Consider the following 20,667-nt stretch of genomic DNA (forward strand, 5'->3'; position numbering starts at 1 on the left):
AGCATTATGGACGGCATGGGAAGAGAGATTTATGGACAACAAGGATGCTGTAGAAGCCTCTCCGCTCTTCACGCTGAGATGGATTGCCTCTTATGGGCTATGTCATGTTTGAGAAAAATGTAATTTTCCTCAGTTCTTTTTGAGACCGACTGTTCAGATCTTGTAAGCATGTTTGAAGCTCCTGCGGATTGGCCGTCCTTCATGTCAGAGCTAGAAACCTTCTGTATCCTTCGAGAAAGCTTCTCGGAATTTGCTTTATCTCATATTCCCAGGAGTCAAAATATCCGGATGGAAAGTCTTGCAAAGGGAGCCCGAGCTAGAGGTTTTACCTTTTCCCACATCCGTCATACCGAGCTAGTCGAGGATGAGGCTCAGACCATACCTCCGACTGGCCACACGTGATGTATTAGTTGGGTAAATGACAAAAAAAAATCAAAGATTCAATTTCTTTTCTTTATCTAGATATTTCTATATTTGAATTTTTTTTTTTAGTTAAATTTGAGAGGACTCTGAATGTAACTTAAATTTTAGATTTTTTTTTTTTTTGTCAATCGAAAGTGTAGTTTTAGAGGGGTATCTCTCCTAACGATTAAGATCTTTAGTGGAAAAAATCGAAACAAGGAAATGGATATAGTTCTAAAAGAAAATTTTAAAAACTACGTACGTCTACCGGGTATAGTTCTATCCTAGTTTCCAAACAAGCCCAACTCTGAAACTCTTCCTCGTTCAGTTTCAAATTACAGTGACCGGGATAGAGAGATCCAAGAGCCAAATTCGAAGGATCCGACAAAAATGGCTCCGAGATCCGATTCACAAACCCTATCAACCGTCTCCGGCGTATCGGACGGTTCAGATCAGTCCTCGATCGATCCGATGTTCCACCTTCTCCGAATCCTCCCGTTCTCCTTTCTCCGACCACCGCGTCTCCGTCTCAAGATCCCATCGTTCACGCTTCCGTCTCCGATGACCGTATACGCTTTGATTCTCCTCACCTACTTTCTGGTAGTATCCGGTTTCGTCTACGACGTGATAGTCGAGCCTCCGGGTATCGGATCGACCCATGACCCAATCACCGGAGCCATACGACCCGTGGTGTTTATGTCGGGTCGGGTTAACGGGCAATACATCATTGAAGGTCTCTCATCCGGATTCATGTTCGTTCTTGGTGGGATTGGGATCGTTATGCTTGATTTGGCGCTTGATAAGAACAGAGCCAAGAGCGTTAAAGCTTCATATGCTAGTGCTGGTATCTCCTCCATTGTGATCGCTTATGTCATGAGTATGCTCTTCATCCGGATTAAGATCCCTGGTTATCTCCATTAGGTTTTGAGATCGATCAGTCGAAAAAAAGTTGTCTTTTTTAGTGTTTTCGAGTAGCTCGGTTTTGGAACTGTAGATTGCGTTTATAATTTGAGTAAAAAGTTCAAGCATTTCTCTTTTTGGATTTGAATTAAATTCTTAGTAAATGTTCAATCGATTTTCATGTTGCCTCATTGTGCATATTTCTGTGGGAATAATATAATTACGGATAAAAAAGTAGAGACCTTTTTTAGGTGGCTTCGTGTGTCTTATTTCAACGAAACACTTAAGCTGTGTAGTGTAACAGAGGAAGTAGGAGTTGGGAAGTGAAATCATCTTCCTTTGACTATGATCTGAGTGTTGATACTTTTGTCTGCTAAGTACATCGTTTTGATAACCAAAGTAAATGTGATATTGAAGAGAGAAAAAACGATTAACAAGGAGCCTGGAAAGACACCACGAGAGTGTTAGGCCTTGTTTGTTAGCCTTATATATTTGTCAGAAACTTCATAAATAAATCTTCCTGATTCGAACTGTGTTTGTCAATAGAAATCTTGAGTCTTTTGCTAATGTCTACAGAAACAGGAAGAGAAGGGGATGATGTTCATAAAAGGAAGACTTTATTCATTAGCAAAATTTGGCATGCATAGAAACAGGGACCTGGTTCAAGCATATATGATGAAAAAAAACAAGAATTCTAGAATCTGATGAACATATTAGATACTCTTTATACATTTGATTATAGACAAAATTGGATTGTTTTGGCCTCGGTGCTACGGATGTGTGCATAGGTGTTAGGAATGTGGAACCTCTTTGTTGTTGTCTGTTTTATCGGCTGAAATAGGTTCTTGGAGAAAAGAGACGACGTGGGGAGAACATTCCAGAATACCTAGGCGAGGCAAGACTGTCGATGGAACGGTATTCAGGCATGATGAACCCTTCCCTCTCCTCCCTATTCCAGCTTCTTGATGCGCCATTGAATGTCCCATATTTCACCAATTTACCGAATCCCCATGACTTCTTCTTGCTGGGACTCTTTGGTGAGACACCATTCATCTTCTGTGTCAGATACTCTCTCACCACCTGCAAACTCTGCTCCATCACCTCAATGGGCGGGGACACGAGTGGGTTTCCTTCGACACTCAGCTTCCTCAACCGTCTCATGCAGCCAATGGACTCAGGCAAGGCGGTGATCTTGTTGTAGCTAACATCGAGCTCGATGAGGTTCATTAGGAGGCCAATAGAAGCCGGGAGGGTGGAGAGATACTGGAAGTTCTGGCTGACGTTTAGGATCTCGAGGTTGATGAGGTTCTCGAGATCTTCCGGTAGAATCATGAGGCAGTTAAGACGGGCGTCGAGGACACGGAGAGAGGTTAGGTGAGTAATGGAAACTGGGAGGCTAATGAGCTTGTTGGAGTTGATGGAGAGCTTCCTTAGATTGGTGAGTTCAAATCCAATTGAGTCTGGTAATCTGATGAGTTTGTTGAAGTTTGCGTTAAGCTCTTCCAGAGACCTGAGAAAAACCACAAAAAGGGAATCATGTATTTGTTGGTTTGGTTGGTTTTGTGAAAGTTATGGGGTTGAACCTGCAATGTTGGATAGATTTGGGGAGGGAAACAAGAAAATTGCCGGAGACGTTGAGGCACTTGAGCTTGGAGAGACAACCAATGGAGTTTGGAAGAGCTTTGATCTGATTCGAGTGGACATCTAATGCTATCAAGTTGAGTAGTCTCGCTGTTAGTGATTCTGGTATGGTCTGTGTCACAATTACATATTATCCAAATAGACAAATTAGCATTGTACGTGCTAATGATATGTATCGAATTATGCAATAGAAATGTCTCAGAATGTGTATAAACATATGTATGTGTGTAGATATGAACCTGGAGATGATTGTTGGAGAGATCAAGCTTGCATATTTGAGCTAAATTGAGTGAGGGATTAGGGAGAGACTCTAATGCCATGCCACTCAAATTCACAACCTCTAGCCTCTCTTCCTCGTTATTACTAATGATGTTATTGAATGATGGTGATTTAGGTGATGATGATGGTGATTTAGGAGACGATAATGGTGATTTCTTCCGTTGATGATTGTTATGTTGATCCATCATCATCATCGTCATCATTTGTTCCTTGATCTGTCCTTGTGGTTGCTGATGATATGCCTCCTCGCATATCATCTTTATATGTGTGTGTGTATGTATACGTTTGAAGAAGAAGAAGAAGAGGAAGAAGAAGAAGGGAATGATCAGATGTTAGAAGGAGGAGAGTTTAATGCATATATGGTAACAAAATGTGTGTACGGAGAATCTTTAGGGAATGTACGGACGAGAAGTTTTGGTGGAAATAAAAAAGGAAGTAGATCAATGTAAATGAAACAAATATTAAAGCTATAAATAAATTAGATTATTTAGGTAATTAATTAAATAATTATATGGCTTTTTTGAGTGGTCAAGGTTTCCTCACCACTTGATTAACAAACAAAAAGTCAAATATTCCGCTAATCACTCCTATCTTTCTATCATTAAATTTCTTTTTTACAGTACTCCTTTGTTGGCATCTTTTGACTAAATCAAAAGGAATGTTCTCGTTTTGAGGGAAATCACATTGGAATTGTGTAAATATTTGTTTGTTCCCATTAAAATGTACGTAACACTTGACACATCAATCTCTGTTTATAACTTTATATACACATAGGGCAAGAAATTGAGTTTTAAGTTAACAAACTGTGTAACTTATCGAGGAGTATTATGTAAAAATCTTTCATATGTTATAATTCGTATTCTCTTGGGATATCATATCTTGTATGTCAAGTCTAGAATATTTTTTTAGGACTTACAAGCTGTTGCATTGCATATATATAGTCTTAAGATTAATGAGAAGAATCAACGCCATCAACATTGTTATAGTTAGAACCAAAACATAATGTTGTAATTAAAGCGGAACATCCCAACTTAACCAAGTTGCTGCTAATTGGTTGAAAAATAGAAATTTGGTGAGCTATCTATTCCTATTCATCGCCCTATTAAATGATCATTTTAGCGATATGATTTTGCCATAGATTTTATGTTACATTTTGTTTCGCCATAGGCAATTTGTAATTCATATGACAATACAATATCTACTAGAACCTCATCAAACTTTCTACAGTTGTAAGCTCATTTACAAAATATACATTTGGCAAAAATGATAGAATTTTTTTTAGAGTTTATTCATTGTCTTAAGACAACTTTCTTATGTCTTCCTATACTCACAGATTATAAAACTTCATATAGAGTATATATTTTGGGATAATGCAAAATAAGATACTGCACAAACTAGTGTTACATCAGTCAACTTTCATAACTCTTGAAGCAAACGATTTCAACGAACGACCAATGGTATTTTCGAAGTACATGAATTGTTTGAGGGGTTTTCTAGTAACACAACCTCTTCATTTGACTCATCCTCCACGAATCCGTCGAAACAAACACCTTCGCACCAAACATCGCCACGTAATTATCTTTAACGTGCCACGTAATCAAGAAGTGTTAGCAGAAAACTAAGAGAATCGAGAGCGACCGTGAGTGAGAGAGAGCCAAAGATGGAGGCAACGAAAGAGAGAATGGAGAAGGAACAGAACAAGAAGAGAGAAGAATCTTCCGTCGTCACCAATGAAGCGGGAAAGGCCGAAGACGTGGTGAGAGCGATCATTCGCGATTCTATAGTGGAAGGCGGAGGTGACGGCGAGGGAGACGGCGGCGATAGCGCTCGCAAGCCGGAGGACATTCTTGCTTTCTCAAGAACCGTACGGAAGATCGATTCCTCGCTTGAGTAGTTTTAATATGTATTCTGTTTTTAACTTTGTTTTCTTCAAAACTCAAAATGTTATATCTTTTTTTTTTTAATATGTCAATCGACTTGCGGAACAAATAAACCGTAAATATCTTTCAATCTACTACATTTGATTTTACCACAAACATAAACATTGTCAGAAAACCCCGGGAAGAAGAAGAGCAAGCAAAAAGGCTTTTTTTGTGGCAAGCCCATTGGGCTTTATTTAAGCCCATTTAATCTGCTCATCTCTTCTTCAAGAAAACTCTAGAACAACTTTCTCCTGATAAGTATAGCTTAGCTTCTCTGTTACTTTACTCAAGTAGAAAAAGATGTCGATAATTCCAATCAACGATCGCCGGCGATTTTCTTCCGGCGATAGAATCTGGGAGCCACTCGAACTCATGAGCTCCTTCTTCGACTTTCCATCACCATCCCTCCTGCTTTCTCGCCATTTTCCTTCACTTTCCCGAGAAATTTTCCCATCCTCTGCTTCATCCACCGTCGAGACGCAGCTCAATTGGACGGAGACACCTACGGCTCACGTTTTCAAGGCTTATCTTCCGGGAACGACTCAGGACGAAGCGATCGTGTTCGTGGACGACGAAGGATTTCTCCAGATCTGCACCGGAGATAACAAATTCATGAGCAGATTCAAGCTTCCCGAAAACGCCATGACGGATCAGGTCACGGCTTGGATGGAGGATGGGTTCCTCGTTGTGTTCGTCGCGAAAGATGGTACTTCTTCGCCGTCACGGCCACCGGAGATCGAGGAGAATCGCAACGTTAGGGTCGTGGAAATCACCGGGGAAGATGATTGATTAAGTCTTAAACACTGGCCGAGATCGAAGAGATGTGTGATAAATAACCTGAGTAATCACGTAATTACTTTGTGATCTTGTATAAAGTCTCGTATGTTTGAAAAAAAAAACACTGTGTGTTCATATTCGTCTGTAAAAAACTTTGATTTGAATGAAATAGAAAAATTTGCAAAAAAGGACCTTCAACTAACCAAAGTTTGTAAAATAACTCATCATCTAAGAGGACTGAAAAAACGGATCAAGTTTTTTTTTTTTTTTTCGACAACGGATCAAGTTAAGTAATAGGACACTAGGATCAACTTACCACACATGACACACCAGTACACCACACATGACACACCAGTACACCACACATGCATGACTCGAGTTTTGCTAAAATTTATAATTTCTTTTTAAATTGTTTCTTCTTTCTTTTTATTTTTTCCAAATATCTTGTACGTTTTCTCGAATCTTATATTATTTTCTGATTGTATGACAAACTCAAACTAGATTCTATGCATCCGCACGAGAATATTTTTTATTGTTTAACGAATTTTGTAATATAATTTGTGTTTTTGAGTTTAGATATAATTATTTTTATAAATATATTTTTTAATAAGTGAAAATATTGATTTTTTGTGTTTAGATATATTTTATAGTATTAAAATTAATTATGATTATAAAAATATAATTTTAACCCGTCCGCTAATATTAATTCAAAATGAACTATTATAAAAACATAATTTTACCTTTTCCGTTCATATTACCGTATAATATAAATATTTGTTAAAAGTTTGAGATGTATTAACAGTATTATTTAGCATTATAGTTTTCTAAAATTTAATCAACGAAGGGAGTGTACAACTGGTTTTTCAAACCACATTTTAGTGTATGCAATAATTTTTATTTTTTTTTGTTTTTATTTTGTATGAAAAATATATTTTTGATATACATGTATAATTCAAAATTAGTGATTTTAGTTACCAAAATATTTTTAACCCGATTTTTATAAATATTTTTAATTCCATGAATTTTAAAAAATATATTTTTAATATTTAAATTATACATTTAAATTTTACCTATTATTTTATTATTAATTTGTAAATAAATCATAATCGTAAATATATTATATAAGCAACATAAATATCATATCATTTACATCATTATAAATATTTTATATTTCAAATATGACCATTATTTTTCATATGTGAATTATTTTTTTTTTCAAAAATTCTACACATTTTTGATAAAAATGTTTAATAGTATAGAAACTATTTAAATTAGAATCTTTAAATCAAATCTAAATTAATATCTGATTTATTATTTTTAATCAAATCAAATCAAATTTAAATTAGCTATATTTAAGGAACTCTAAAAATATTTAAATTAATAACTAATTTTCGAAATTAAATATAAATAATTATTAAAATTATTTTTAAACACTTAAAAAAAATTTGGAGTGTTTGGAAGCAAGTACTAAATGTGCTTCTATTTTAGTAGAATAGATTAAAATTTTCATTTTTTGTCATACTTGTTAAAATTTTATTATACTTGTTAAAACCAAAACGATGAACTTCTAAGTTCTTATTACATAGTATATGTTAAAACCAAAACGATGAACTTCTAAGTTCTTATTACATAGTATACAGTTAAAATTTTATAATGTAATGCGAACAAATTTCTAACATGATCTTATTGGTGAAGAAATATCCTCCTATATAACCTGGTAAAACTTGAATATTATTATTATTATTATTATTATTTATAGGTAAATGTGTAGGAACTACCAAGTTGTCCATCAAGGTTGGAGAATTTTAGTGACCCAATTTAACTATTTCGGATTTAACCCAGTGAAAACCATAAGATTCGATTCAATTCCATTCAAATCAATACCCAAAAATTAATTCTAAAAAAATTTCCAAAACTGCGTTTATCGAGAAAGAAAAAAAAAGAGGGACAACAAAGTAAAACTGTGTCTAATGGGATTGTAAATAACTCGTACAAGGAACCTCCGTCGTCGTCGTCGATGGGAAGAAAAGTTTGAAGCAAACAATTCATTACAAGAGTCATCTTGGAATGAGTAAGACCATAAGGCTTCAGAAGAGAATAAAGAAACAAATTTCAGTGAAAACTCAAAAGCAACGGGTTCTGAAGCAACGGGTTTTGAAGCAACAGTATGTATATCAGGAAATATTTTTGCTTATTGTGTTGTTGATTTTGGGATTGTTTAGGGTTTATAATTTTTTAGAATTTTGGGTTCCGGGATTTCTTATTGAATGGATTTGCGGGATTGTTCCTGTGGCTAAACATATTGTGAACGAATATAACATGTTTTAGCAACAATAATGAATTTCAAGGGGTTTGATTGTTTTTCCTGCTATTTTTTTTTATTAAGAAAACCCATGTTTTTAATAATTCAAATGTCTTATCGTTATTAATAATTATGAGTATGGCTTGTAAATAAACAACGTATCAAACCGGTTTTAAAATCAGTATAAAGTTATCAAAAGTTGTGTTTTAATGAGATTACATAACTTTTTTGGTTTCTTTGCCCAAAAGGGGCACAAAGATGACAAAAAAACAAAATTCTAGTTGAAGTCTTATTTCCAGAAGAAGCAAAATATTTATTTTCAAATTTGTAATAGTAAGAAATAATATTAATTGAATTTCCAACCAAATAATCTTTTATGTTATATTTTATGTCATTTATTTAAAAATATGAAGAGAAAACTAGAAACAACTAGTATAGAACAATTATCATTTGGTTCTTTAAACGGTGCCAAAACCAACTTGATTTGGAGCCTTTCTTTATTTTCTCTTCAAGATTATTGAGCTCGTTCTACGCATGCTGAAATTTTCAGTATTTTTTTTATCTTATTTTGCATTTTATTCTACAACTTAAACATTAACAACGCCAAAACTAACTTGATTAGAAGCATTTTGCTATTTTTTCTTCAAGCTTCTTAAACTCGTTTTGGCAATGCTAAAATTTTTAGTATTTTTATCTTATCTTGCATTTTATTTTACAGCTCAACATTAAGTCAGCTGTAGTGATGTGAAAGGATTAACACTGACAAACCAAATTGAAGCAGCATAGTGGTCACATGAGAGAAGTATAAATGCTTTTGTGTGTGTTCCTTTTGCAAGATTATTTACAGCTTCTGTTCAAAGAGTTTGAGAAGTATTTTTGTGCATGCTACTCCTTAAGTCCAAAGAGGAACATGAGAGAAGTTTTAGAGAAGCTTCAGATGAGATCACCACCAAATGCTTCTTCAGAGACTCACGGATGATCAGACACACTCATTTTATGAAGTTTGATAAATTTAGCAAATTCCTCTTGAATTTGATAGCGTGTAAATCCAAATCCGTTTATTAAAGAAGAATTAACACATTAGTTATTAATTTAATGATAAAAAATTATAGAAAGAAAACTTACAAGGATTGAAGTCTACATGAACACAATAATTGAGCTATTAGCACTTTTGTTATATATTAAATGGCTCCTAAACATGATAAACCAATTGGCGCCCCCAAAGCACATAAACCAGAAGAAAACACCAAAAACCATTGTTTTTAATTGAAGTTTCCAATTTAGTCGTGTGATACAATTTGGAACTAACACAATTTATTTCGTCATTGAGAGAAAGACCCCTCATTAATTTGTTTGTTAATGTTTTTCAATATCCAAAATTACCCATTTCCATCATTTTGCTATTCGATTCCCGAAATGAAATATAACCACCATTGATAATGGAGAAGCCTCTTCTTCAATCGGAGGTGTCAGTGTCTTGATAAATGACCAAAACCGGAGGATCTTAACCCGAGACGGATATTCGAGATTGAACCCGACCCGTATCCGAATCTATTTGACCCAACAACGCCAGCTCAACGCCCACTTCGGTGCTTCTATTCGCATTTCCGTCAACAATTCTGTTGTTTACCGGAACATCAAAAAGCGTTCGAGAAATTCGAACACGACATACATATAATCCTTGCTCGATAGACGATTCTTTTTTTTTTATTATTATTTGTATGATTTTGTCCTCGGTGAAGCAATCCGAACCGGAACTGGAATCGGATTTCATCAGAACTTGTGGAGTTTCCTTTAATCAAGGACGAATGATGGAATTGGGGTTTTCTCGGGAGTGAAGGATGATGATCCAGAGAAGACTAGATTCAAAGGATTGATCCGACAATCATGTGGTTTTCCTTCTTAAGACCCAGAGATCGATTCTCCTTGGGCGAACTCAGGTTTCATTTTCGTCTGATCGGCTTGTTTTTATGCTTGATTTTTTTCCTGGGTTTCTGTTTCTACTGGTTTTTCTCGTTTATGTACTTGCTCCATTTTCGATTTAACTTTGTTTCATGTAATTTCAATTGTGACTAAAATTACCCTTGGTGTTCGAGTCTTTTAGCGATTTTGTGAATCCTGGCCTAAAAATGTGTCTTTTAAGGGTGGTTGAGAATTTTATTTTCGTTGTCTCTTTGGAATTAGTAGAATTGGCAGTTTGCAGTTATTTGTTAGAGTTCCCGGGAAGTTGAATCTTTGATAGGCTTGAATGGTGCCATCGACTATTTAAGTCCCTCTTCCCCATTTTCAGTGAGGGGTCGACTTTTTAGAGATTGTGCAGATCAAAGGGCCTATCTTGACCATAGGAGAATGACTTGTTCTCGAAAGTTCATTGAGATCTTTGTGTACTATATTATTCTGTTCTGTGATTCTACCAGATGATGAAGCATAAGTGTTTGATGAAACTTTGGTTTTTTTAGGCATCTGACTGACCAGCTGAGAAAAACTCAGATAGTGAACGAGGCCAATAAGGTCAGTGGCATAAGTCCTTTCGTTTTAGCAACTTTGTCTTGGCAGTGTTGTTTTGTTTTTGTTAAGGAGAATTTGATCTTTGTTTACCGGTTTTCATTTTCAAGGATATTGTTGTCGAGGCACTGAGATCAATCGCGGAGATATTAACTTATGGCGATCAGCATGACCCCTCATTCTTTGAGTGAGTCTTTCTGCCAACTATCAGTTGACTCCCTTAATTTCTTATCGGCATGTGTTAATATTTTGCGATTGTTGCAGATTTTTTATGGAGAAGCAAGTAATGGGAGAGTTTGTACGTATTTTGAGGGTTAGCAAGACGGTAACAGTTTCTGTCCAGTTGTTGCAGACCATGAGTATTATGATCCAAAACCTAAAAAGTGATCAATCTATCTGTGAGTTCATCAGATGGAATATATTTGTCTTTGAGAATTCCTCATGATTATTGTCTATTCATGATCTTCTTTTGAAACTCCTTGCAGACTACTTGTTCAGTAACGAATATGTAAATTATTTGATAACATATACATTTGACTTCCAACATGAAGAGCTTTTATCTTACTACATATCCTTCTTAAGGTACGTTTTTCTGCTGGTATCTCGGCTTTAGGAAGTACTTATTGACTTTAGCTGATAACTGTTTTGTTTTCTTTATATAGAGCTGTTAGTGGGAAACTAAACAAGCATACAATATCGTTGCTTTTGAAGACCGAGAACGTGAGTATTTTTTTAGCGGCATGCCTGCATGTTCCTTTTACTCTGATAAGTCTTGTATGGATTTTTCTGCCATATTTTAATTCTGCTGTTCTGCGTCTAGGATGTAGTAGTTTCTTTTCCCCTTTATGTCGAGGGCATACAATTTGCATTTCATGAAGAGAACATGATACGGACTGCAGTTCGTGCCCTGACTCTTAATGTCTATCATGGTAAGTTATTCACTTCTTTCGATTTGTCACTTGCATTATTAAAAAAAATCAGAGCTTTTAGCAACGCTCTGATGCCTTTGGTTTTTTTTCTTTCTGCAGTTGGCGATGAATCTGTGAATGATTATGTAGTTAGTCCACCGCACACCGAGTACTTTTCAAAATTAGTTACTTTTTTCCAAAAGCAATGCATGGATCTAAGTGCAATGGTGTTGAACACTCTAAAGTAAGATACAGTGCATTTTCATTTCTCAGGGGAATAGCTTGTAAAATCGGTCATCACTTGTCATAACCCCTTTTCATCTATTTATTTGTTTGTGTGTGATCTGGGTAAATTACATTCTTCTGAAATATTGTCATTTATATTTGCTAAAGGAGCCCATCGCCAGACTCCGGTGGAAAATTGTTTGCTGCCGTTGACGGGATCGAGGACACCTTGTACTACTTTAGTGATGTTATCTCTGCTGGCATACCTGATATCGGGAGGCTGATAACAGATCACATTCTGCAGCATCTAACTCTCCCTCTTCTTCTCCCGTCTTTATGCTCTGAGACTGTAAACGTACAAAATCTCTCCTTTTCCTCATTGATGTTCTCTTCGGGTTGATTTATATTGTTCTTTTGTTAGACTTGTTAGTTTTTTTACTATATGCAAGAGTACAATTTCTAAGTATATACCATATTTTGTGGTTATTTCAGGATAAATCAGTTGATCCTGTGACTTCTCTCTATCTGCTTTGTTGCATCCTGCGGATAGTTAAAATCAAAGATCTGGCTAATATGACTGCTGCTACCCTTTTCTGCCCTGTAAAAGCGTTCATTTCAAGTTCCTTAGTGAAACCTAATAGCAACTTGGCTCCTGAACGTCTTACTTATGGAAATGGGCATCCAGACAGTAGTGTTTCTGAGGAAGCAGATCAACAGTGTCCAAGCACAAGCACTTCAGTCTCGAGTGAGGGTGGAAATTCCCACGTCTGCAGTGAAAATACTACAAAAAGTATTTTCGACAATTCACATATTACGTTTAGGTAACATCTTAGCTAATATAAACCGTGTATGATTCAGTCTTAGTATTTTTCCTTTATCAAATAAGCTGATGTAGTCTTTGTATATAGGGAGACTTTACTTCAGTATATTTCCGAGGGAGATGATGTGCAAGCTCAGGGTTCCTTGTTTGTGCTAGCCACTTTGTTGCAGACAAAAGGTATTGGCAGTGGCGTTGTGCAGATTCTTCTCGCCTTTTCTGGTTTTGATGTCTTACATTCTCTTTTGATAGAACTTGAAGAGTCAATGCTAGATGCTTTCGGCATTCTTCCTCAGCGCAAGCAGCACAAAAAACTTTTGCTGGTGAGTTCTCTCATTTCCTCTATTTTGTGCTTTTCAGTAGATTGTCAAGGCAAATCGCGTCTGTATGGATGCTGTTACGTATACTTTTAACTGGACGATCTACTCTAGCATGGACCAAAAGATATGCTTTACTTCTTGGAAAGCCTTTTTTCTTATTCAAAACTTAATTGGTAGTTATCTTTGACAGCAATCTTTGGTTGGGGAGGACTCTGGTGAAGAACAACTGTTTTCACCGCAAAATGGTTTTATGAGAGATGGCTTAAGTAGCGAACTTGATTGGTATCTGCGGAGGTTGGAGGTACTTGACGACATCTCTTAAAGTTTCCTTAACACCTTCTTCCTTTCCATCTCTTTGGTGTTGTAGTATATTATGATTGACTTATTCATTCAAGTAACTTCAACAGGAGCAGTTTGGAGTTTGCTGTTCATTGCCTGGGGCTGCAATGTGCCCCCGTGTACATAGACATCAGGTAAATTATGAACGTTTGTAAACCCTAGTTATTATTATTCTGAAATTCTTTCTGCCAAAGCTAGGTTCTTTTTCATCACAGTGGAAAATTTCTTGTCTTGATTTAGTAACAAATGTGGTTTAGGTGGTGGATGCATTGGTCAGTCTTCTCTGCCGAGAAAACATGTCTGCGGAAACATTATGGGATGGCGGCTGGCTCTTACGCCAATTGCTTCCTTATAGTGAGGCAGAATTTAATCGCAAGCATCTCGAGATGATGAATGTAGGTTGCTTTCATGATGTTTTTTTTTTTGTTTCTCTCCCCTACCCCTCTCTTTATATATTTACTAGTTTGCTACTGATGGCAGGTTTCGTATGAGAAATGTACAAGAGAACTTATCCGGGAAATTAAAGGTACCTGGCCTGATCTACTCATCACGGTACTGCTTAATGAGTGGAAAAAGTGCAAAAGAGGCAAGTAAAGAAGCAAAATGCTGAATATGTTGGATTTTGATTGTAAGAATATATTCTGTGAATCTGATACCAAATCTCTTCTGGCAGTGATCGAAGCTCCATCCCCTCAAAAAGAGCCTAAATCCGTTCTTCTCCAGCTGGAGAGATCATCTTCTAATGGTAGAATTTTTGTTTTTACATTTTGCGTGGCTAGCTGATAATAAATGTGAATGATAAGGACATTCACTTGTTAAAATCCTGTTTATGCAAACCTCTAACAACTGAATTTCTTACAGATAATGCTGTTAGTGAATCATCACTCACAGCAGGTGAAAGATTGTGTGTGGTGGTAAAGGTTCGTCCATTTCGTCCCTTTATATTTTTATGGAAAACTCTAATCAGCGCTTGTTGTTAATGTATATGCTACACATATCTGATAATCGAGCCTTTACTCCTTAGGTTTTTGTGCTACTTCATCAACTCCAGATCTTCTCGCTAGGTAGGCCCTTACCTGAGCAGCCTCCTATTCATCCTCCTCTCGACATATCTGAAACGTCTCGCGCAACAATTTCTGGTTTGGATGTTTCAGTCCCCAAACCTGGCACCGAAGTGAAGCTAGGTTAGCACATGATGCTCTTATGCTTGCCTTAGTACCACATCTATCAAACCCACTCCATGTCCATGTTCCACTCTCATGTCTCAGTTTGATTGATTGGTATATTCTGTAGTTAATCTAATCTTTGAAACTTTCCGATGCAGTTGATGCTGTACCCTGTAGGATTGCCTTTGAAAGAGGCAAGGAGCGCAATTTCTCGTTTCTAGCATTATCATCTGGTGTGTCTGGGTGGATTGTCCTTGCTGAAGAATCACTTTCGAAGCCTGATCAAGGAATCGTCCGTGTTACCGCACCTTTAGCCGGCTGCAAAGTACGTGCTCACCTTCATTGTCTTCTTCTTTATTGAAAATGCTTGTAAAGATCACACACAAGGACAGAGATGATCATGATATTGGCATAGATAAATGATCTATCTTTGGTTTTGTTTTCAGCCCCGAATAGATGAAAAGCACCCAAAATGGCTACACCTGAGAATCCGACCATCTACTTTACCGTTCTTGGATCCGACAAAGCGAGGAGTCTATGAGAAGCTAAAGTCAAAAGGTCTAGTAGACGGGAGATGGACATTAGCATTCAGGGACGACGAATCTTGTTACTCTGCTTACTCAATGGTTGCACATGAGATCGACCTACAATGCAGCGAGGTAGAAAGAAGGTTAAAGCCATTGTTTGACCTTGAAAGAAACCATCAAGATCAGTCAAACATCACTTCTGAAGCCTTCCCTTCACCATCTTCATCTTCGTCCGGCTGATTTCATTTTGCATTGCATTAAAAAAAAAATTTGGTATTGATCTCTGCTTGGTCTTGGCCTTATAAAATGAACATATGAATCGCCAGGCATTTTTGATGCACTCTTAAAGCAGCTTCCATGATTCTTTCAAGTGCCTTGTTTCTTGTCCATTCATTACGCAGCTCTATAGCTCCTCCCTTCCAGGGTTCTTTTCTTCTTTACTCTGCGTTTTTTTTTTTTTGTTTGTTTGTGTTGTTTATTATTTTTTTGTAATGTCTTAATATCAATGTATATTTGGATGAGACGATCCATTAGTGAGTTTCAATTGTTATCACAAAAAGTTTATACAGATACATAATTACGATGTTAAATGAAGTAGATACAATATATGACTTTTAAAAGTCTCATCCTCACTCATGTTAAACAAAATCAAAAGTTTTGAAACTTTTGCCATGAGACAAAGGCAGCCAATAATCACCAAAAACATAAAGTTACTTAGCAGTATTTGCCAAAAGAATTTCTCCAAGTAACATGGATGCATGCTTTTCTGAGTTGACAAACCTTTTTTCCTCAAGCCCCACGACAAGTGCTTGATAAGTACTATTATTCGGAAGCATTCCCTTTTGAACCATCGAACCAATCAACTCGCATGCTTTCTCAATATCCCCTACACTGCAATATCCATGGATGAGAGTATTATACAAAACCACATCTGGCTTTAGCCCGACATCAAGCAACTTAGTAAACAAGACAATAGCTTCCCCCATTCTCTGCGCTCTACAATAGCCATGTAATAACGCACTGCATGTTACAACATCAGGTTTCACTCTAAGATCAGCCATGTAGAACCACAAAAGAAATGCTTCCTGAAAATCTCCCTTCTTCGAGAACCCACCAATCACATCAGTGAAAGCAAATGCATCAGGAACAAATCCCCGTCGAACAAGCTCACTGATAATACCATTTGCTTCATCAACGTATCCTCTAGTGACCATGCTATGTATCAAGATATTGTAGGTTGCAACATCTGGAGAGATACCAGCAGATCTCATCCCATCAACAAGCTCAAAAACTTTATTCAGCTGATGAGTCTTCCCATACCCATGCATTAGATTGTTATACGTTACAACATCAGGCACCAAACCCTCGGTTTTCATATTCCGCAACAAAGCTTCTGCATCACCTACATTTCCATACTTGCTGCAACCACCAATAAGCAGTGTATACGTCGTTAGAGACGGTAGGTTTCCGCTTTTTAACAGAGCTCCAAAATATTGGAAAGCTTTATCTATTTTGCCAGATTTACAATACCCACCGATCATGGTAGTATAAGAAACACAGTCAGGAAGGAGCCCCAACTCAAAGATCTCCTGAAATATGGTGGAAGCTTTAAGCATGTCTCCCTCGTTACATATTTTTGACAGAAAGCTACTGTACACAAAAATGTTTGGTCTAAGACGAAAATAATGAATGAGCTTAACGGCTTCCTCTGGTTTTCCTACTTTACAGAACCCCTCGATAACAGAACTAACGGATACGGAATCCTGAGAGATGCCAAAGAGTTTGAGTTTAAACAACACAGAAGTTGCTTCTTTCATAAAGCCTGCTTTACATAAACTATGAATGAAAACTGTAAATGCCACAACATCTGGTCTGATTCCATACTGTTTCATCCCTATAAGCAATTCCCAACCTTTATCAAAACAACCATCAAAGCAGTATTTGCTAATGAATAGGCTAAGCACAGCAGCATTTAGATGCCTCCTTCCACTAATCATGTGTTCAACAAACTCGTGAGCTAACTCCAACCCGTGAATCCGTAGAATTTGCTTGAGCAACGAAATGCAAACACCTCTTGAAGGAAATATGCCAAACTGATCCATTTTGTAAGTTAGTTTCAGGGCCATGTCTACTTTTCTCTCCTGAACACAACAATCAACCAGCATAGAAAACACGGCCTCTAAAACCCTACGATCACTACGAGTTTCAAAAATATCATTCATAAGTAAACACAAGGGTCTCTCTTCTCCACCGCATCTCTTCACCAGACGGAGAAGCATATCTACAGCTCGAAAATTCATGTTTCCAGATACCAAAATATGAATCATACGGCTGATAGATCTGCTAGAATGCTCAGCACCAATCCACAACTCTGACCACCTGAAGAAGTAAAGAGCAATAGATGCATCCGAAGTCTCCTTAAACAAATCATCCAAAATTCTGATGACTTTGTACTCATCAAGCTCAATACTAAATTCACTCTCAAATCTATGTATCCAACTGTGTTTCATAAGAACATTTCTAATAGTTTCAACACAATCACTCGGGACTTTGACATTCTCAAGAATCGTATCAGTGTCTTCACTAAAAGGTTTACTGAAACAAATACCTGAATTGGAAACATTATTCCTTGATCCAGAGTAGATTGAATCACCAGAATCACTCTGAAGAAAGAAGGTCCTAGACCAGAAATATCCAAAAGCTTTACTTCTCGTAAACCAATGATTCAAGGTTAAGAATTGAGCTTGAAACACACATAAACAGGGACTGGTAAGAAGTAATCTGAAATAAAAAAAAGGAAACAAATTGTGTCAGTTTTGTAAGAACTGGTTTCGTGACTGACCCTATTGCTTGCAGTTGTTTCAGTAAAAGCAACAAAAGCTTCAAACCACGAATCGTTTCAGAATAAACAAAAATTCTCGACTGTGTTTTCAAGGTATGGAGATGAAGTAAAAGTGGATATTCGAAGCTTACATGTGTTTTCTTGTCTGTGAATGCCACAAAGAGGAACGCATTTAGTGGCTTGTCCTAATTTTGATCTGTCCGGAGAAATACTGGCAATGAGAGAATAGAGAAGCAAAGGCAGATAAGAGACAGAGAGAGATTGGTAGAGACGAAGGTGTGAACTCACCGATGTGTGTGACTCCGGTTTATCTCTTCCTGGAATCAAACCGGTTTTCTGTAAACCATTCTTATTGGTATCCGATAGTAGGTTTCTGGTATAATCGATGGGCTTATATCGGATTCAAGGCCCAAAATAAAAACCCTAATTGGCTAGAGTTATGCATATCTAGGTTTTCTTCTCCTCTTAAGAAAAACCCTAGAACTTCTCTTTTGCGCCTCTCGTCTCTTCTTCCCTTCAAGCGTTCAGCTCAACCGAAGAAAATGGTGAAACCTCGTTCTTCGGATTCATAGAGATCTCTTCGATCGTTTCGTTTACATTTCCTGTGTTCATGGATTCTGCTTGTCCTTGTATAGGTTTTCAAGAGATACGTCGAGATAGGACGAGTGGCTCTCGTCAACTTCGGAAAAGACTATGGGAAGCTCGTCGTCATCGTCGATGTCGTCGACCAAAACAGGGTAATTATCTTTGGGTGGTTTAGTCCAAGTTCATTTAGAATTTGATTGGATCCTTTAGCTCATATTAGCGTTTCTTGATTTGGTTAAGAGTCAAAATGTATCAGTTGAAGTTTGTAGATCTGATAAAGGTTCTCCCTTTGTTGTTTGAGTTATATCATGAGTCTCACCTGCTTTCGAAAGATGCAATTTTTAGGCTGCATTTGCTCAGAAATCTGTTCGCTTTTAAGTCATATGTTTTCATTGTATCAGAATTCCTTGATTCTCTTTGTATTATACTTATTGTTCTGTTATGTCGATGGTATCTGATTGCATCTCATTCCTCTACTTAGTTTATATAGTTACTTTGAATCTTGTTAGTTTGAGTAATTGTGATTTAAAAAAGGATTGCATCGGTGATTCAGTAGTATGATGGGCTCAATTCACTATTAAGATTGATTTACCAGATGCATTTCTGCGAAATCTGTTTGTTATTAAGTGTTTGTTTTCACTGTGTTGAGCTTTCTTGTATGTCTTTAGTATCTGATTGTCTTTTAATTGCTATGCTCGTCTACTTGTAGGCTCTTGTGGACGCCCCTGACATGGAGAGAATCCAGATGAACTTGAAGAGGCTGTCTCTTACCGATATCGTGATTGATATCAACAGAGTGCCGAAGAAGAAGAATCTGATTGAGGCAATGGAGAAAGCTGGTGAGTTTTGTTTTGCACGCATAATTATGTATGACATTGGAAGTGTCATATTATCCGGTCATCTTAAGCCTTTGAAACTTTTGCAGATGTGAAGAACAAGTGGGAGAAGAGTTCATGGGGCAGGAAGCTGATAGTGCAGAAGAGAAGAGCTGCCCTCAATGACTTTGATCGGTTCAAGATCATGTTGGCCAAAATCAAGGTTAGTATCATCGGATGTCTATTTTACTGCAATTGCACTTTCCTTGATGATTAATTGATTCCTTACCTACCATGTTTATACCCATAAGATAGATAGATAGATCCTAGGTCGATTTGACAGTGGTATCTTAGGAATATGTCAAAGTCATAGTCATTAACTTGTCTTAATCACTCTATTGAATGGATTTCATGTGTTACTTTGCAGAGGGCTGGTGTGGTGAGGCAGGAGCTTGCAAAGCTCAAGAGAGAGAGCACCGCTTGATGTTTTCAAAAATGTTCCTATGCTTTCAGATTTTTGTGTCTTCCATTAGAAATCTGATTGATGATTTTGGTATCTTTGTTACAAGCTTGAAATTTTTTTGCAAATGTTAGTTCAGAACTTTAAACTTTTTTGCTGTTTAAGAAAAGACACTTATTGCGCTCATCCGAATATATTATCTTAATTGAAAACCTGAACTGAGTTATGTCAAATACAAAGTATCAGTAAACTACAAATTGAATGTCAATTGACTTTTTAAAAACGAAGACGTTTGGCAGATTTTGGCGAAGGTGCTAAGCAATAATATTGAAACTTTTGGTGCAGTTTAGGTATTGAAACTTTTGGTGCAGTTTAGGTCTCACAAAGCTTTCATCTTCTTGCTCCCCTTTGGTCTTGCAATAGGAGCATTCATGGCTGCCATTTTCCTCTTGTATTTTTCACGTAGAAGACCATTGAAAGCCCACAGGTTACTCAAATCTTTAGCATCCTCCTCTTTTGTTTTATCCTCTTTACTATATGTTGTATCCTCTTTGACAAGGTGAGTCCATTTAGTTCTTCCACTGCGACCAAAGTGCTTCACCTGCATAACTTCACGCAGACCCGATTTGTCTAACCTATCTTCTCCAGTTGGAGCAGAGTAGTCTCGCTGATATATACCATCGGCTCCAGCAGATCCTGCCTCCTGGAAGAAGGCACCTTTGTGGTAGTATCTTTGCATAAACTTCCACTTCTTTTTCGGTTTAGCCGCTGATGAAGAAGGTATCGGATTCTTACACTCCCAGTCTCTCCTCTCATGATCAGTCATGTTCCTCAACTTGTCTACTTCTTCCCTCTCTCTCAACATAGCTTCCTTTGCATCTCTTTCTCTCTTGATCCTAGCAACCTCTCTTGTCTTCCAAGCTTCGTAATCCTCT

At 37.0% G+C, this 20,667-nt stretch overlaps 7 protein-coding genes and 1 pseudogene across 8 annotated transcripts; 5 read left to right on the forward strand and 3 right to left on the reverse strand.

Annotated features, from left to right (window-relative positions):
- Positions 1 to 684: 684 nt before the first annotated feature.
- LOC112089880 (oligosaccharyltransferase complex subunit ostc) lies at positions 685 to 3,277 on the forward strand. The gene has a single exon (XM_024160721.1). It carries the CDS (start codon positions 793 to 795, stop codon positions 1,321 to 1,323), a length of 531 nt encoding a protein of 176 aa, XP_024016489.1. The 5' UTR covers positions 685 to 792; the 3' UTR covers positions 1,324 to 3,277.
- On the reverse strand, positions 2,094 to 3,553 carry LOC18025798 (plant intracellular Ras-group-related LRR protein 6). Its single transcript, XM_006409003.2, has 3 exons — positions 3,183 to 3,553; positions 2,886 to 3,055; positions 2,094 to 2,812 (listed from the first exon to the last, which is right to left on the reverse strand). The coding sequence occupies exons 1-3, from the start codon at positions 3,477 to 3,479 to the stop codon at positions 2,128 to 2,130; spliced, it is 1,152 nt and encodes a 383-aa protein (XP_006409066.1). The 5' UTR covers positions 3,480 to 3,553; the 3' UTR covers positions 2,094 to 2,127.
- A 1,161-nt stretch (positions 3,554 to 4,714) lies between these two features.
- On the forward strand, positions 4,715 to 5,384 carry LOC18025799. The gene has a single exon (XM_006409004.2). It carries the CDS (start codon positions 4,883 to 4,885, stop codon positions 5,114 to 5,116), a length of 234 nt encoding a protein of 77 aa, XP_006409067.1. The 5' UTR covers positions 4,715 to 4,882; the 3' UTR covers positions 5,117 to 5,384.
- LOC18025800 (18.5 kDa class IV heat shock protein) lies at positions 5,385 to 6,114 on the forward strand. Its single transcript, XM_006409005.2, has one exon. The coding sequence runs from the start codon at positions 5,445 to 5,447 to the stop codon at positions 5,931 to 5,933; it is 489 nt and encodes a 162-aa protein (XP_006409068.1). The 5' UTR covers positions 5,385 to 5,444; the 3' UTR covers positions 5,934 to 6,114.
- A 3,712-nt stretch (positions 6,115 to 9,826) lies between these two features.
- Positions 9,827 to 15,583, forward strand: LOC18025801. 2 transcript variants are annotated; one of them, XM_006409006.2, is made up of 21 exons: positions 9,827 to 10,163; positions 10,683 to 10,734; positions 10,839 to 10,915; positions 10,993 to 11,126; positions 11,214 to 11,310; positions 11,391 to 11,448; positions 11,549 to 11,657; positions 11,757 to 11,880; positions 12,030 to 12,216; positions 12,354 to 12,682; positions 12,770 to 12,858; positions 12,931 to 13,001; positions 13,189 to 13,299; positions 13,406 to 13,471; positions 13,595 to 13,732; positions 13,818 to 13,923; positions 14,011 to 14,082; positions 14,199 to 14,257; positions 14,362 to 14,521; positions 14,662 to 14,828; positions 14,950 to 15,583. In XM_006409006.2, exons 1-21 carry the CDS (start codon positions 10,111 to 10,113, stop codon positions 15,268 to 15,270), a joined length of 2,580 nt encoding a protein of 859 aa, XP_006409069.1. In that variant the 5' UTR covers positions 9,827 to 10,110; the 3' UTR covers positions 15,271 to 15,583. The 2 variants fall into 2 exon arrangements, with proteins under 2 accessions (XP_006409069.1, XP_024016405.1); XM_024160637.1 differs by having other exon boundaries at positions 10,993 to 11,111.
- On the reverse strand, positions 15,453 to 18,132 carry LOC112089866 (pentatricopeptide repeat-containing protein At2g19280). Its single transcript, XM_024160638.1, has 2 exons — positions 18,004 to 18,132; positions 15,453 to 17,811 (listed from the first exon to the last, which is right to left on the reverse strand). The coding sequence occupies exons 1-2, from the start codon at positions 18,042 to 18,044 to the stop codon at positions 15,741 to 15,743; spliced, it is 2,112 nt and encodes a 703-aa protein (XP_024016406.1). The 5' UTR covers positions 18,045 to 18,132; the 3' UTR covers positions 15,453 to 15,740.
- A 171-nt stretch (positions 18,133 to 18,303) lies between these two features.
- LOC18025803 (60S ribosomal protein L14-1) lies at positions 18,304 to 19,918 on the forward strand. The gene is made up of 5 exons (XM_024160725.1): positions 18,304 to 18,417; positions 18,508 to 18,609; positions 19,167 to 19,296; positions 19,383 to 19,495; positions 19,700 to 19,918. Exons 1-5 carry the CDS (start codon positions 18,415 to 18,417, stop codon positions 19,754 to 19,756), a joined length of 405 nt encoding a protein of 134 aa, XP_024016493.1. The 5' UTR covers positions 18,304 to 18,414; the 3' UTR covers positions 19,757 to 19,918.
- Positions 19,919 to 20,111: 193 nt separating this feature from the next.
- Positions 20,112 to 20,667, reverse strand: part of LOC18025804 — a 1,318-nt pseudogene continuing 762 nt past the window's right edge.

This window comes from Eutrema salsugineum, unplaced genomic scaffold (assembly GCF_000478725.1).
Source record: "Eutrema salsugineum unplaced genomic scaffold, Eutsalg1_0 scaffold_11, whole genome shotgun sequence".
Taxonomy (NCBI): domain Eukaryota; kingdom Viridiplantae; phylum Streptophyta; class Magnoliopsida; order Brassicales; family Brassicaceae; genus Eutrema; species Eutrema salsugineum.

What these genes read in the sequence shown, in the direction of transcription:
- LOC112089880 (XM_024160721.1), top strand. Translation starts at nt 793, where the DNA reads ATGGCTCCGAGATCCGATTCACAAACCCTATCAACCGTCTCCGGCGTA.
- LOC18025798 (XM_006409003.2), bottom strand. Translation starts at nt 3,479, where the DNA reads ATGATATGCGAGGAGGCATATCATCAGCAACCACAAGGACAGATCAAG. An exon ending in TCTCCAACAATCATCTCCAG is followed by an intron (nt 3,056 to 3,182) that starts GTTCATATCTAC and finishes ATTGTGACACAG; the next exon opens with ACCATACCAGAATCACTAAC. An exon ending in AAATCTATCCAACATTGCAG is followed by an intron (nt 2,813 to 2,885) that starts GTTCAACCCCAT and finishes GGTTTTTCTCAG; the next exon opens with GTCTCTGGAAGAGCTTAACG.
- LOC18025799 (XM_006409004.2), top strand. Translation starts at nt 4,883, where the DNA reads ATGGAGGCAACGAAAGAGAGAATGGAGAAGGAACAGAACAAGAAGAGA.
- LOC18025800 (XM_006409005.2), top strand. Translation starts at nt 5,445, where the DNA reads ATGTCGATAATTCCAATCAACGATCGCCGGCGATTTTCTTCCGGCGAT.
- LOC18025801 (XM_006409006.2), top strand. Translation starts at nt 10,111, where the DNA reads ATGTGGTTTTCCTTCTTAAGACCCAGAGATCGATTCTCCTTGGGCGAA. An exon ending in TAGTGAACGAGGCCAATAAG is followed by an intron (nt 10,735 to 10,838) that starts GTCAGTGGCATA and finishes TTCATTTTCAAG; the next exon opens with GATATTGTTGTCGAGGCACT. An exon ending in GGAGAGATCATCTTCTAATG is followed by an intron (nt 14,083 to 14,198) that starts GTAGAATTTTTG and finishes AATTTCTTACAG; the next exon opens with ATAATGCTGTTAGTGAATCA.
- LOC112089866 (XM_024160638.1), bottom strand. Translation starts at nt 18,044, where the DNA reads ATGCGTTCCTCTTTGTGGCATTCACAGACAAGAAAACACAT. An exon ending in TCACAGACAAGAAAACACAT is followed by an intron (nt 17,812 to 18,003) that starts GTAAGCTTCGAA and finishes TTTTTATTTCAG; the next exon opens with ATTACTTCTTACCAGTCCCT.
- LOC18025803 (XM_024160725.1), top strand. An exon ending in ATGTCGTCGACCAAAACAGG is followed by an intron (nt 18,610 to 19,166) that starts GTAATTATCTTT and finishes GTCTACTTGTAG; the next exon opens with GCTCTTGTGGACGCCCCTGA. An exon ending in TGAGGCAATGGAGAAAGCTG is followed by an intron (nt 19,297 to 19,382) that starts GTGAGTTTTGTT and finishes AAACTTTTGCAG; the next exon opens with ATGTGAAGAACAAGTGGGAG.